The sequence below is a fragment of the Pipistrellus kuhlii genome, unplaced genomic scaffold (assembly GCF_014108245.1).
Source record: "Pipistrellus kuhlii isolate mPipKuh1 unplaced genomic scaffold, mPipKuh1.p scaffold_m20_p_5, whole genome shotgun sequence".
Lineage (NCBI taxonomy): Eukaryota > Metazoa > Chordata > Mammalia > Chiroptera > Vespertilionidae > Pipistrellus > Pipistrellus kuhlii.
Window position 1 is genome coordinate 10,810,152 of NW_023425551.1, and position 14,836 is coordinate 10,824,987.

Sequence of the window (14,836 nt, forward strand, 5' to 3'; positions counted from 1 at the left end):
CCGGACTCGCCTCCCTCGGACTCGGCCGGCGGCCGGGGGAGAAGCGGACGCCTTTGGAGGCGGGGGCGGGGGGAGATCGCGGGGTGCAGGCGGGAGGATCCGTGCGGGAGGATTAACACATCTGGGCGCGGGGAGGGGCCGAGGCGCGCGGCTGCAGGACGCGGCGCGGACCCCGCATCCCTGCGCGCAGCAGCCGCCGCCGGGACCGCGGAGCCCGGACGCCCCCTCCCGCGCGTCCGCGCCGCGCCCCGCTCCCCCCGCCATCGGCCCCGCGTACCCGGGCGCCCCGAGCCGCGCGGCGCAGGGAGGCGGGCGGGCGGGCGGGGGGAGCGCGTGGCGGGCGCGCGTCGGGCGCAACTGGGCGGCCAGATGCCCGTGGGCGCGGCGGCGCGGCGAGGCCACCGCTGCTGCCCCCGCGGGCCCCGCGCGCGTGGCCACGTCCACGGGCGGCGCTGCCCGCGGCGCGGCGTGCGCACCCGCGAGTGGAGGTATGCGCGGCGGGCGCGGCCGGAGCCGGAGCCAGAGCTGCCGCCGCTGCCGCCGCGGCGCCCGCGGGTCCTAATGCCTGTCCGCTCCCAGGACGCCGGCAGCGGCAGCCCGGAGCCCCCGAGCCCTCCGCGGCAGGTCTGCCCGTCCTCCCCGGCGCTCTGATTGGATACGGTGGGGGCTCGACGGTGGCCGGCGTGGGACAGCCTGGCCGTGGCAGGGGTCTCGGAAACCATGGGCTATTGCAATGGCAGGTGCACGCTGATCTCTATCTGTGGCATGCAACTGGTAAGTGGCACTTGGGTCCGTGCTCTTCTTGGGTAGCGTGTGCCTCTGAGAGAGTGGGCAAGGGGGTGGGGGTGGGTGATCAGATCAGGAAAGGGTCTGCGATGGATGAGGATGGGGGGAAAAAGTAAAAGAGAAAAGGGGACAGATAGGTTGTCTATATTTAAAATGATTTTCAGGGAGACGCACCGTGTGGTAGAAAGGCTGAGCCTTTCAGGCCCCCCCCCCCCCCCCCAACCTATTGCTATTCCTCTGAAGACAGTTTGGCGGGTGTGGGTTGAACTTGTCTTTAATTTCTTTAAGCAAAGCAAGATGAGCTGTGGTTCTTTTATGCTCTGCATCCCTAGGACTGTAATAAGGTGATCGTCACATATCATTCACCATACAGGTAACAGAGAAATGTGGAACGCATACCTATATATGTATAGGTTTACTTTTCTTCTGTATGCCAATGTTTGCAGTATCTTTGTTTCTTCACTGACGTGTTCTTTCTCATGGAATATGTTGTCTTACGGCTAGAATGCTGTCACAGACCACCCTGTAGGGCAGATGGTATCTTTAAAGTGGCTTGGTCTGGAAGCCACCTTGAGTTTTAAAAGTATGCAGATGGAAGAGAAATACTTAGATGAACTTAGCAACACCATTGCCATGGACGGAACCAGTAGCCTTCAGATCACAATTATGACAAACAGTTCTAAGGGGAAAAAAATATTCTGTCTTACATTATGTATGTCTTTGCTCCTGGAATAGATACTATTGTTTGATCCTATAGGGTAGAGAATTATATGTACTATTTTTTTTGAGGAATGTGGTTCGGTTTTAAAGAGGCAAGGAGCCAATAATGGAAGTGTCATGTCTCTGAATTTAAATTTCCTAAGGGCAATAGAAAGAGGGGCTGAAAATACTTCAGAGGTGAAAAATATGCCACTGTAAGTGGTTAATTTGAAGTAGGAGGTGCTTGCTTGCTCCTGTTATAAAATAGCTTTCCCTGGAAAGTATATATTAACCTGAATAGCCACTTACGTTTCGAACAACTGTTTCATAAAGGCGGAAAGGACAAGACTGAAGGAAATTTCTGAGAGTCCAATCAGGAAAGTATTCAGAAGAGCAAAGGCATGCTAAGGAAATGGATAGAATTCCTTAAGTGTTCTTCTTTGTTAGCAGTTGCCATGAGTGGTGATTGCTGTTATTGCTTTGTTTAGTATTTAGCTGCATAGTTTTTTTTTCTTATATATTATTTCAGGATGTTTATCTTTTCCAGGAAAGTTACCTTATGATGTATATTTTGACCTGTGAATTAAGAAAAAGAAGATACATATCAATATAATTTTAAGAATGTCGTATTTTCTTGATGATGTATAAACCACTTTTTTTCCTACCACACATTAATTTACATTTTGAAATAAAGAATTTTTACTCTTCATGACAAAGCTGATCAGAGCAATAAGAGAGCTTACTTTGTTAAACTACATTAGGCTAAGTATGCCAAATTGCATAAGCATTTTCAAAACATTTGTATATTCCTATATGAGTTGGAAAAGAATACATTTGCTTATTCATTGTGTAAAAGCATAAAACTGAGAATGAGTGGGTAGGAAATATCATTCTTATACTCTTTTACCTTTAACCATTTAACATAGTAGGGCTTTATTATGGCAGATGTAGGCACTAGATCTATATGGTGTTTTGTGTTAATACAAACTTTCAAGAACTTAAACAATTTAAGAAAATGCAAATAGGGAAGCTGAATATACAAAGTAGCAGGATAAGGCTCAAGGTGTGTGTGTGTGTGTGTGTGGTGTGTCTACATGCCATGGGTTTTAGAAATGGTGCTATATCACTAATGAGACGGAAATTCTTAATCAAAGCTAAGTTCTCTAACAAAATAGAATTTGCTGCAATATAGGAGTGCTCAATCTAAGCAAGTATGCACATTTGAATCCCAGGAAATATTTTACGCTCAATAAGGATCATGAGATTTTGTTATCCCATTCAGACATATGTGCTACCAGGATAACATAATTAGCAGCCATGTTCGTGCAGATGCAAAACAAAAAACAAAGGAGAAAGAATATCCCACTGGCTTGATAGAGAGGAATGATCACATTTAAAGGGCCTAAGAGATTTCTGGTAATTGTTGCTTATTAGGAATATGGTAGTCCATTTTAAGTAAAAGAATTCTTTTGCAAGTTAATAGTGGCAAAGCCCCAAACAACAAAATAATTTGGGTGGGTGAATATGTTTTTCTTTGCTCTTGATAGACCTGTAAAAACTTTTGTATCCTTGAGCTATTATGAGTAAAGATTGTTTTATAAGTAGCCAGGTTTCCAGAATAAGTTATGACTCCTGTACCACTGATTGACATGAAGTTTACTTAGTTTTATTTACTTTTGAAGTGTGTAGTGTGGGTCCTTATAACATTGGATGTAGTCTTTTTGTAGCTGTACAGATGAAATTCTAGTTTGTTAAAATTAATTGAAGACCATGATAGCCTAAGATAGAAACTCTATTGACTTTCTTAAGCAAATTTAAGTTTCTGAAAACATGTACCTCCAATCTTATAAGTAGAGTATATTTTCATTAGACTTAAAGGAATATTTATGTTTACATAAACTTGCAACTATCTTAGAAAAACGAGGTAGCTTGGGAACCTCATTTGTCACTTTTTTTTTTTTTTTAACAAGTGAAGGACAGAGACTAATCCTGCAGAGAAGTCTACCTGTCAAGATTCTGAGTAGTTGCTTTTAACTTGTTAAACATGTTTTTAAGTTAATGCTGGGCAGAATACAAGTGTGAGTAAATATACATTCTTTTAAAAATCAGGAAATCAGGTTATAAAACAAGACGTTAGAATTTCACACAACAGAGATATAGTACAAAACATTCATTCCATGCCTCTCTGAGCTATAGAGTTACTCCACGTCAGGTTTCAGGGGGCTCCTACCCAAAGGGGTGTGCCTCTGGAAACCGATTGGCTGCACTCATAATCTCAAGAAAGTAATTTTCCTCTTATCCTTGCTGTTCTTCCTTCTCAGAAACGGAAGATTTCAGGTAGTCACAAAAATCATGATGGCATTTGAAGGGGTGTATAGAGTGGGTATAGGATAAGACCAATTTAAAGTCTTATTTACAACTTGCACCAGTTTGAAAAAGTTGCAGCTTTAAAAAAAATGTTTGGTTGAATGAAAGAGCCCTTTATATAAACATTGAAAAAAAACCACTCAGTCATTAATATGGAAGAATATAACTTATTTTTTATGTCAAAGGCAGCTTTGTTTTTCCAGTAAGGAAATCCACAGTCGCCCCCATGTGTGTACACGAGGCTCCTATGTGGGACAAAGCATGAGTCCTCAGCTATTGAAAGAAAGCACAGATGTACATTCAACAGATTAGCACTTGGGAGTGTCACTCTTGCCTGTGCCCCATGAAGTACTGCTAACTTGGAGCAGGTGCAACTAGCAGTTGGGTTGGTACACATGCGTGTGCAGCTGTGTGGAGAAGCACATTGGAAACGTAAGTAAGAAGGATCAGCTGTTTGCTGCTGCAGTTGCTAAGCACTCTCAGAGGCACACATGAATTGGAGAAGGCTAGGAGCACATAGATGGACTAACTGAAAACAAACTCGTTATAATTCTGGAGTACCTTAGTGGTGTCAATCGTGATTTTGTGCCGTGGGCACACTTACATGCCTGCTAGTTACGGCTTAGAAAATAAAGCAGTACCTTGAAAAGTGCAGGCAGAATGGTATGCTTTTCCTAGGATACTCTGCACAAGTTTGAAAGTTCTCTGGAACTGCAGAACGTTACCTGTCAGAAACACTCCTGCTCAGAGGATTAAACGTTTCAGATTCCAATATCATTGATAATCCACCATCTTGAAGTTCTTAATCAATCTAATTCCTGGAGAAGACTAAAACTTTCCAGGTAATATTTCAGAAGTGTATAGTGTAAAGAGATGCTAAAAGTTTGCTAAATTGTACACTTACTTTCTTCTTTTTAGTCATTGTCTACATTTGGACAGCAACATTTTGACACACACACACACAAACATATGTATATATGCATATATGAATATATGTATACATGCATGTATGTATATGTGTATAGGTATGTATATTCTCTCATTATAATTCAGCACTACTCTCCTCTAATGTTTACCAAGGAAGATACAGAAACTTAGTCCAGGGTCCTGCTCTCTTCCTTGGTTCACAAACCTGGAGGCAGCTTTTTCCCTCATACACCTGAAGTTTCCAATAGCCAATCTGTTTAGAGATGTTCCTCTTTGTCAAATAAAATAAAGGGCAGCGTTTCCTGTGCAGAATGCCAATCATCTCTGGCAGGGGCCGTATGTGGGCGGGGCCCCACACATGCAAACCGGCACTGCCACCTCCTTTCCCTCGGAGGCTGCTCTACTTTGGGGTCAGATTCTCCTCTTGCAAACTCAAGAATTTCAGAATGGCTTTCTCTCTCTCTCTCTGACAAAAATAAAATCTGAGACAGAAGCACATTTTAATATTTTCACATTTATACTGTATATAAAAATATTAACATCATACCATCCATTGCATTAATTATTTATATATACTACTACTGGCTAAAATTCCAAAGGCTGTATTTCAGTTATTTAGTAGAATCTCAAGCAGCTCAGTGTAATTTTTTTCAAAAATAGCTTTGAAACAAATATGCCTAATAGTGGAAATTACCCTGTTTCCATGCCTTATAAATGGAATGTCAGAAATCAAACACACCTGCAGGAGAAATGTTTCTAGTCTGTTGTGTGTGTGTGTGTGTGTGTTTGTTTGTTTGTTTGTTTTTCTTCATCTAGATAAAGAGCTCTTTACAATAATTTTGATATCCTTTCTCTCCCATAGGAACTTATTAGTATTTATTGTCAATATAATAAAATACATAGGTCACCAAGATATGATGTTTATCTAGGATTCTCCCTCCATAACAACAATAGAAACAAGTACTATGTCTACACATACTTCATTTCACTAGGGTGGGAATAACAGTGTTCTCACCAACCCCAGGAAATGGGAGGGCATTTGAAAGTTATGAAGGCATTTATATTGCTTTCTTTGTCCAGGCGGGGTGTAAAATGAAATTAACAAACTGGTTTCTCCTAACAGTTCTGGTGAGTTTGATTGGGAAGCTCTTACTGTGTGAAGGCATTACTAGCGCCATGTTCCTGAAAGCAGAGCAGTGTCATCCTTTTGATTAATCCCTTAAACAGGCACTTGGTTTAATGGACAGAAAGAGTTATAACTTTTCATCTAATGCAAGCCATAGACCTATTTTTCAACCTGGAATAGAATTAGAGTGACTTTGGTAATGCTAATAAATTGTACCTTTTAAATTACTTATGGATCAGATGCTAAATTTGATCCCTTAAAAACACTTTGAAAAGTTGCAAATTGATTAACTTTTATATGCACTTTGAAAAAAAAATAGTGTTTTTTTTTTTAATTTTGTATTTTTAAAGCTTGTTATGCTTTAAAAATCCAGTTTTGCAAAGTACTTAATACTGAAAACTATTGAAATTTATTGGAGGCTTGTTCTGGACTAACTACTACATAGATGTCATTTTCAATGATTTTTCTAATAATCCTAAGAGATGGGTAATAGATATCAATACCCCCATCTTACAGAGGAAGAAACAGAGGCTCTGGGAGTTTAAGGGACTTTCTTAAGTCACCCTCTTAGTGCGTGAGTGGGAGGGCTTGCGTTTCAATCCACGTCTGTCCGACTTGACACTTAAGTTTGTGCCACTGAACTACATGGCATTCTTTCTGTGTTACTAACAAAGGCAACACATACCTGCTGATTCCTGATGGACACAGTCCTCAGCACAAGCCTATGCAGTGGGGAGGGGTGGAGGCCAGCCTCCTGTCCAACCTGACTGGCCCGTGCCCTGGCTGCTGAGGGGGCCGGAGAATGAGAGGAGAGGCATCCCAAAGCGGAACCGGGGCCTCTGGCTGAGCAAGTGTGCTCTATCCTAAAAACACTCTTGTGGCTCCATGCTACAGAAATAAGACACTACAGAAATAACCGCTGGGGCCAGCTTGTGTTTCTGTGGTGAAGGGTGGGGAAAGGGTACAGCTTCTGTGCATCACTGGCCAGCTGTTCAGAATTAATCACACATTACTTGGGCCATGTAATGGCGTGGATACCTTCTCAGGTATGCTTCTAGAAGATTCTATGGGAAGAAGAAACATTCATTTTTCTCAACTTCCTGTTCTTTATGCAACCATTCCATGATGAATGGCGAATACAGAGTAATGTCATTTGCCTGTTTGTTTATTTTTTTATTTTTATTAACATTTCCCAAATCCTAAATCCTAAATCCATCCAGACTACTACTGGTGAGATTATTAGTTAAATTATTGTTGGAAATGACTTTGAGTAGTAAGTTATTTAAGTGGGTTTTATTTATTTATTTATTTTTAGAGAGAGAGGAAAGGAGAGGGAGAAAGAGATGGAAACATTGATGAGAGAGAAACATCAACATAAATCCGCTGCCTCCTGCTTGTTTCGGCCAGCCGGCCGCCCGCTCCTCACTGGTGGTTGAGCCCATAACCCAGACATGTGCCCTGACCCTGACTGGGAATAGAACCTGCGGCCTCCTGTTGCATGGGTCAGTGCTCACCTACTGAGCTATACCAGCCAGGGTGAGTACTTGTTATTTAAAATATGCATTGAATATCCTGGAGCACTTTTAAAACTTGAGTCTGAAGTCAAAACCCTTGGCAGGCCTTTTCTATGCAAATCAGTTGGCCCACAGCAGAGTTCTGGTTCAGAAGGTCTGGGGAGGAACGAGAAGGAGGGTTTGCATTTCTAATGAGTTCCCGGAGGACACTGTTGATGCTTGTCAGGGACCAAACTCTGAGAACGCCAGGCCTAGAGCACAGATCTTCGTGTAAGGGTGTATGGATGCATGACCTGTTTTTGAAATTCTTCAACCCAGCCAGATAAATTGCTCATTTCTTTATTTACCTGTTGATCATGTGAAAGAAAACCATTTTTTTTTTTTTTAGGACCCAGGATGCTTATTTCTGACTTCTAGCTTAGTCCTTATTCTGAAGTTTAAATAAGGCAACTGGAAGGTCTTTTTCACAGCGTTTGCGTCCTTGCAATACGTAGTGATGATATAGAAAAATCTGAAAGAGATTCGTGCCTGGCGATGCTGGAGCAGCATTAGTTTCTTCACCTGCCTCTCTTTCTTCCGAGCCCCTCAGTCTAAATTTCTGGAACAGCTTCTCACTCTGCCTGGGGGAGAGAGAGGTGGGAATATGCTGAAGAAGCACTGGGCTGAGTGAGAAGGCAGATTTTTCTCTGTCTGGTCTAGTGCTTTCACCCTGGACAAGTAAATAACTGTGACTTTGCTCAGACCATTTATATTCCTGAGTGTCATTTCCTCATTTGAAAAGTGGGGCAGGTAATTCATGACCTATTTACCCTATGGAACACCTAGGAGCATCTGGGGAGAAAACGTGCTTAAAGTTTACATGAAAGAGCTTCACAGCCCTGACTGGTTTGGCTCAGTGGATAGAGGGTTGGCCTGTGGACTGAAGGGTCCCAGGTGTGATTCCGGTCAAGGGCATGTACCGTGGTTGTGGACACATCCCCAGTAGGGGGTGTGCAGGAGGCAGCTGAGCGATGTTTCTCTCCTATCAATGTTTCTAGCTTTCTATCACTCTCTCTTCCTCTGTAAAAAAAAAATCAATATATATATATATTGATTTATATATGTTATACATAATTATAAAAAATATATTATATATAATTTATATATAACATATATATAAATATATTTTTTTATAATTATATATAAGGCTTTGTGGTTGTGTTACTTCCAATACCTGAAAAATCTTGGTAATGGTTAATAGTTTAATATTTTAGGACAGTTCCTCTAGCCAGAGTAGAAACAGTTATTGGGATGCTGATACATCATTTGACCTGTGGTCCTCGTTGCCACGACTAGTTTCCTGTAGAAACATGTTTTCTTCACCCGCCATCATTGTTGTCCCATGGGGTGCTACATAAGTAAGGATCTTAACACTAGGTGTGGTCGGTTTAAATCGATAGGACAGTACTATACTTATGTGTCTGAGGTGCCTGCTTTAAGCGTCCATTAGGAATTCAACTTGGATTTTGCAAACCAGTCAGCATGCTTTCTCTTCAGGCCTGCAATTCTAAAACTGTGTTCCATGGGACCTAGTTCTGCAAAATGTTCTGCTGAACGTGAGCTCTGAGGTTAAATAAGTTTTGCAACACTGCAGGTTTTATTCCCTCTCCTACCTTATTCTTAAAAGTCACAAAATATACTAGCCATTCCAGGAAGTCCTACACTGAAGAAACCCTTGCTTAAGTCCATTTATCTCTGCGAATACTTGCAAAGTGCTTACAATGAACCCAGGAACTTCTTTCTTTCTGATACCCCTATTAATCTTCCGGGGAACTAGTATTCTCAGAAACACTTTTCAGTGAAAAATTTTCTCTAGGCTAATGATACAGTCTAAAAGTTAACACTGCGTTTATCTGAACAATGTTTGAAGGCTAAGAGTTCAGTATGGAAAGTTTTCACCCATTCAGCAGATACATGACAAACAGGAACCCATAACGATGTTTAAGAATATTATTATCACGTAGTTAAAATATATGAAGGGATCCTTGTTTTCAGCTACGTGGCTGTTACTTTTATGTGTACTTGAGTTTCTTGAAATTATGTTTCAGCCACTAAAATCACAATCCTTAACAGTGATATTGAGTCACGTCCCATTGCTGATGCAGCAAAGATGATGACATGGCGCAGTGAGTTTCCAAGGATATTTGGGACTTTGGGACACCTGGCAGAGGGCGTCTGAAGAAGCACTTTCTTTGAAAAGCAGTGATGAGGAGCAATACCTGTATCCTACATCGAAAACCAAACTCCCTCTTCTAGCATCATATCTTAAATCTTTGTGGTGAGGAGTGAGACCTCATACCCTCCTTTGTTTTCTAATCAATGCATACACTCTAAAAACAGTGGTACATTTAAAACCCCAACAATGAGGCATTCTTTGAAAACAAATGGGTCTTAGTTTGGAATGGAGGGATCACATCTCCCCTGTTCACAGAAGCCTTTGTATGCATTTGTAGGATGCTAATCGCACAAAAGAATAAGGGAGGTGTTTCAGATCCTTTGACTGACAGCTGTGTGTCAACTGATGGAGAGTCAGTGTGATGTCTAAAATGGTCAGTGGTGGGGAATTCATGGGAGCCTTTTCTGTATGAGCCATGGGGGATACAGAAGGCAGATCTCTCTCAGTATTACTTGTAGAAAGGACAGTCTCTAATGGCACTTGGAGAAGATGGGGAGGGGGGCTTTCCCAGGCTCCAGTGAGCATCCTAGCCTGGTGGTGTGCTGCTCTCTGTGTTCTGGGCCCCTGGATAAGGGGGTGCTACTTCCTCTTGGCCTTGAGCATCTCCCTTTGTAAGGCATATGCAGTGGCTGGAGGCAGCTTGCTCCTGGAGGTCAGAATTCATTCCTCCTTAGGACTCAGGCATTCTGACTTCATTCTCTTTGTGAGATAAGAATCATAGGCCTTAGAGCAGTGGTCGGCACACTCATTAGTCAACAGAGCCTCAAACCCATGAGTCAACACAGCGACAAACAGGCTGGCAAGCCAAAGCCACAGTTTGCTGACCACTTACGCAAGCATGTCAAACTCCGGGCCCACTGGCCGCAGCCCACAACGATATTTTTGCAGCCTAGCCAATATAAGAGTATGTAGGAAACATTTTAATAAAAATATCATGACTTAATTTTTACAATATACATATACATAATTATTATGTATACATATGTTATACATAATTATTAATAAGGAACTACAATGTTCGCTAATGACTGATTACTATAATCGCGTTGTATTCATATCCCTGATGTGCCTTATGCACAGGCACACCATTTCTCTCCACTAATACTGGCAGTGAATATTTTAGCAGCCCATGGCCATGTCATTAGTCTTGGACTGACTTGTTTGGTGTGTGCCACAGGAAATATTTTGCTTTCGGAGAACAAGAAAAATAGGTTTAATTACATTATGCTTATTAATTTGTGCAGTTATTCAGTGTCTGGTAACTTAATATTCAAGAAAAAGTGTTAATTTTTATTAAAATGTTTTATTAGTTTATGCTAATGATTACTCATTTATTGCAGCCCTTTGTATTCAGCATGTCTCTATCGAAATAAACCTACCTTTCTATGAAAATTGAAGCTTTTGTGTTTGTGTTTGTTTGTTTTTTTGTTTGCTTTTTTTATGCAGCCCACATAAACTTAAATCCTGTTTATTTGGCCCTTGTTAGCCTTTGAGTTTGACATGCTCATCCTAGAGCAGTAGTTGGCAAACCCATTAGTCAACAGAGCCAAATACCAACAGTACAATGATTGAAATTTCTTTGGAGAGCCAAATTTTTTAAACTTAAACTTCTAACACCACTTCTTCAAAACAGAGTTGCGCAGGCCGAAAACCGACTTCTGTGCATGGGCCATGAAGTTTCAATCGCACTGTATGTGCGCGCCCCCATGTGGTATTTTGTGGAAAAGCCACACTCAAGGGGACAAAGAACCCCATGTGGCTCTCAAGCTGCAGTTTGCTGACCACTGGCCTAGAGTATATGGTGTATGCAGGTGCTATTGTTGCCAATGGAGATTGGGCTCTTTCATGGGATTGAAGAAAGGATTCCAAGGTCCCACCCATGGGAGACTGTGGTGTGGCAAGAGTTATTGGGGTGGAAATAGGCCCCTGGGTTATCAGTGTCCCATCTCTCCACCCGCCAATGAAAAAGCCCAGTCTTGCCTTCATTAAGGCCCAAACGAAGGCCAGTGAACAGAGTTTGTTTCAGTTTGTTTATCCTTTGGAGCCTGTGCAGCTGCCTCCCTAGTTGGCTGCTAGGCCCTCATGCTTCACTGTGCTCTGGCAAGAAAGCTCTCTGTTCCCCTGAGGTCATGACCAGGAGCTTTGTCAAAATAGCCAGCTTCCCAAATGTCCTGGGCTTTGATGGTCCACCCTGACCAATGGTCTCTTTCCCGTTAGACTCACAGGCCTCTATGGTCAAGCCCCTGCCCTGAGCCATTTTGACTTCTGTTGGGCCTGGGACTACCTCTTCCTCTCCCCCTGACAGATTGGTGTCTAGGGCAAGATCGTCCTTCCGAGGAGATTTCCTGTCCACTGGGAGGGCTTAGGTCTCCTTGGGGGCCAAGTGCCCTGGGGTCTGTGTGACGCTGCCGCCTCCTAGTGAAGCACACAGGCTCAGTGTCTGGTTCAGGGCCCCAGCCCATTAGGCTCAACAACGTCCAATTCCCTTTGCTTCCTTCCTTTAATACCTTGCTACCGATGGCAACACTACTGGTTCTTTCCACTTGATTACTCTGAGGTGCAGAGGAGAGATTGGGTCAGTGAATGTGTTTAACTATAGGTATTGGGAGCAGTGAGCAAGCTCTTTGAAAGCTTTAAAAACTATTATGAATTTGATATTACACAGGTGGTAGAGTGTCCAAGTCTCCTTTTCCCTTCTCTCTTTTTAAATAAAGTTGGCTCACAAATTTGGTGATAGTGAACCTGTCATGTATGATTTTTCCAAAATATTTGCACTTTGGGTAAGATTATGTGTTGTTTTGTTTTTTTTTTACTCGTGTCAATAGGAATTAAGTTGTTAAAATGAGTTTTATTTTTGTCCATCTTTCATCAAACATGGTTTCATTTATTCAGTCGAAGGATGGTAGTTAAGTTCTGGCTCTTCAGTAGCATTTATGAACCTAAGTTTAGCTTTTCTTTTGGCCTTGTTTTAAAGCTTCCCTCTTTCCCTGTAGGACTAGGAGCCGGGTGAGGGTCTGGTGAATACAATTCAGAAGCAAGTGATGCTACTCTGCCTAAAATGATGGATTTTTTTTAAAGGCTGTTGTAGTGAAGACCGTGAAGCTAACCGTGAATTCATTAAGAGTCCGGTTAAGAACGTATTTCTGGTTTTGTATAAATCACTCATAGGAAGTTCCACATGCTCTTGCATGTATGGGACAGTGCTTTCCCAGTTTACCAACACTTGATAGTCTCAGATTCATTTTGTTTTTGTTACAAAAACAGAAACAGCTGCCCTAAAGATCAGGGAAATGGCATAAGTTCACTTTACATGTAGCAACTGTAAATCTTGTAAGCACAGTATTGTATGCCTCTCTTATTCTAATCCTTAAGGGAAACTATTGGTTTTCACTTCTTTTCACAAGAATGAAGTCCCGATGATGCCCTGTGACTGCACCTGCTTTGATGCTGTGGATTTGTGAACTATCAAAACGGCCTGAAATGTTAGCTTTTCTCTAAAATTGAGAGAATAAACCCCGATGAGTTTTTTGTTGTTGTTTTGTCTCTTTTGAGGTTTATATTGCAATTCAATATACACTTCACACACAGAAGGGTTCTGTGGCAAGTTTGCTGTTGCTGGGCCCATCTTTTAATTTAATCTTTCCTAATATGAATAAAAATGTTACATGTTGAACGTAGATAGGAACAGGAATGCATGGGTGATAAATGTTAGCAAAGTTGCTGGCAGAGGCAGGGATCTCAATTTAGAGAAGGGATGTCAACTTATGTGAAAAGCAATTCTGTGAGATTAAAACATCGTCTTTACAAAACCCTTCTCTCTGAGAGTCTTTCTGATGTGGTTTGGATGCAGCAGGGGATGGGAACATTGCCAGCCACATGCTGAGAGCCAGGCGTGCCCAGGGCCCTGCCTGGAGGTGTTGGGAGATGGAGAAGACCCAGAGCGACTCCAGGAATGAGGGAGGAGTCGATTCCTACCTTGTAGCACTGTTATGATTGTTTCAAAATGAAAGAATGAATGAATAGACAGTGGGAAGAAATTAAGTAATTACTAAATCAGCTTAATCAAGTGAGATTTATGAAATGTCCACCCATGAATAGCATAATGACATGTGCTGAATAAATTAAGTGTATGTTTCCACCCTCTTGTCAATTAGGATATGATCTAACTGGAAGAAATGTCAAGCTGTGTTTCTATCATAAATTGATCTAATATCTAGTGCTTGTTATAAGTGAAGATGGGTTCAAATTGCAACCTGAGGCTTATTATTTATTTATTTACTAGAGGGCCAGTGTACGAATTCATGCACAGGTGGGTTCCGGCCAGCCCAGCCCTGATGAAGGCCCATCAGGGCTGGGCTGGCCAGGGAGTGGGGCCCCAGGAGGTTTGCTGCAAGCCCCACCTCTCGGGGGAGGGGGGGTGATTGAGGGTAGGGCTGGGGGTTAAGGGGCGTGGGAGGTTGGCTAGCCAGCCCCACCCCATTGGGTTAGGGGGACCTGATTGGGGTGGGGCTGGCTGGGGGGATGGGGTGCAGGAGGTTGTGGGGGGCGGGGGTGTGAGATCTGGGCCCCTATTGGGCCACTGCAGTGAGCATTGTAGCAACTGGTTGTTCCATCCTTCTGGCCACTTGGCTTTTATATATACATTAGCTATACTCTATACCAGGGGTCGGCGACCTGCGGCTCCGGAGCCGCATGCGGCTCTTTTGAACCTTTGCTGCGGCTCCCAGCAGGGCCGACAGCAGGGGGCGGGCGGGGAGCTGTATCACTTACCTCTAGTACTAATTTTTGTTATTGGTTAAGCATGGGAGACAGGTCCTTTTGTAAGATGTACGCTGTAGGAAATTTGGGGCTATTATATAAAATTTTTTTAAAATAAATAAATAAATTAAATTATTATTTACATTTTAAAATTTAATTTACTTAATTTAATTTACAGAATATTGGGGGGGGCTGATGAATTATTTTTATGGCATGCATGGCTCACTAATTAATTTAAAAATATTGGGGGTCTGATGAATTGTTTTTTTTTTTTTTAAAAGGTGACTTGTTGAGGCGGGCGCAGGGGCGGGGTGGGGAGGGAGCAGCCGCGCTCACCGGCGTGCTCTTTCGGTTTGCTCTGGCTCCGGACCCCCCACACGCTGAGGCGCTTCTCCTCCTCCGAGCGCCCCTCGTCCCGTCCAGTCCCAGTCCCAGTCCCAGCCC

At 42.7% G+C, this 14,836-nt stretch overlaps 1 protein-coding gene across 2 annotated transcripts in view; it reads left to right on the plus strand.

Annotated features, from left to right (window-relative positions):
* Positions 1 to 475: 475 nt before the first annotated feature.
* The window catches only part of NKAIN2 (sodium/potassium transporting ATPase interacting 2), a 741,160-nt gene continuing 726,799 nt past the window's right edge, over positions 476 to 14,836 (plus strand). The window contains exon 1 of one of the 2 annotated variants that reach the window (XM_036414935.2): positions 476 to 774. In XM_036414935.2, the coding sequence (XP_036270828.1) occupies positions 721 to 774 (54 nt within the window). In that variant the 5' untranslated portion in view covers positions 476 to 720. The remainder of the gene's footprint in view (positions 775 to 14,836) is intronic. The other variant, XM_036414937.2, reaches the window with a different exon arrangement.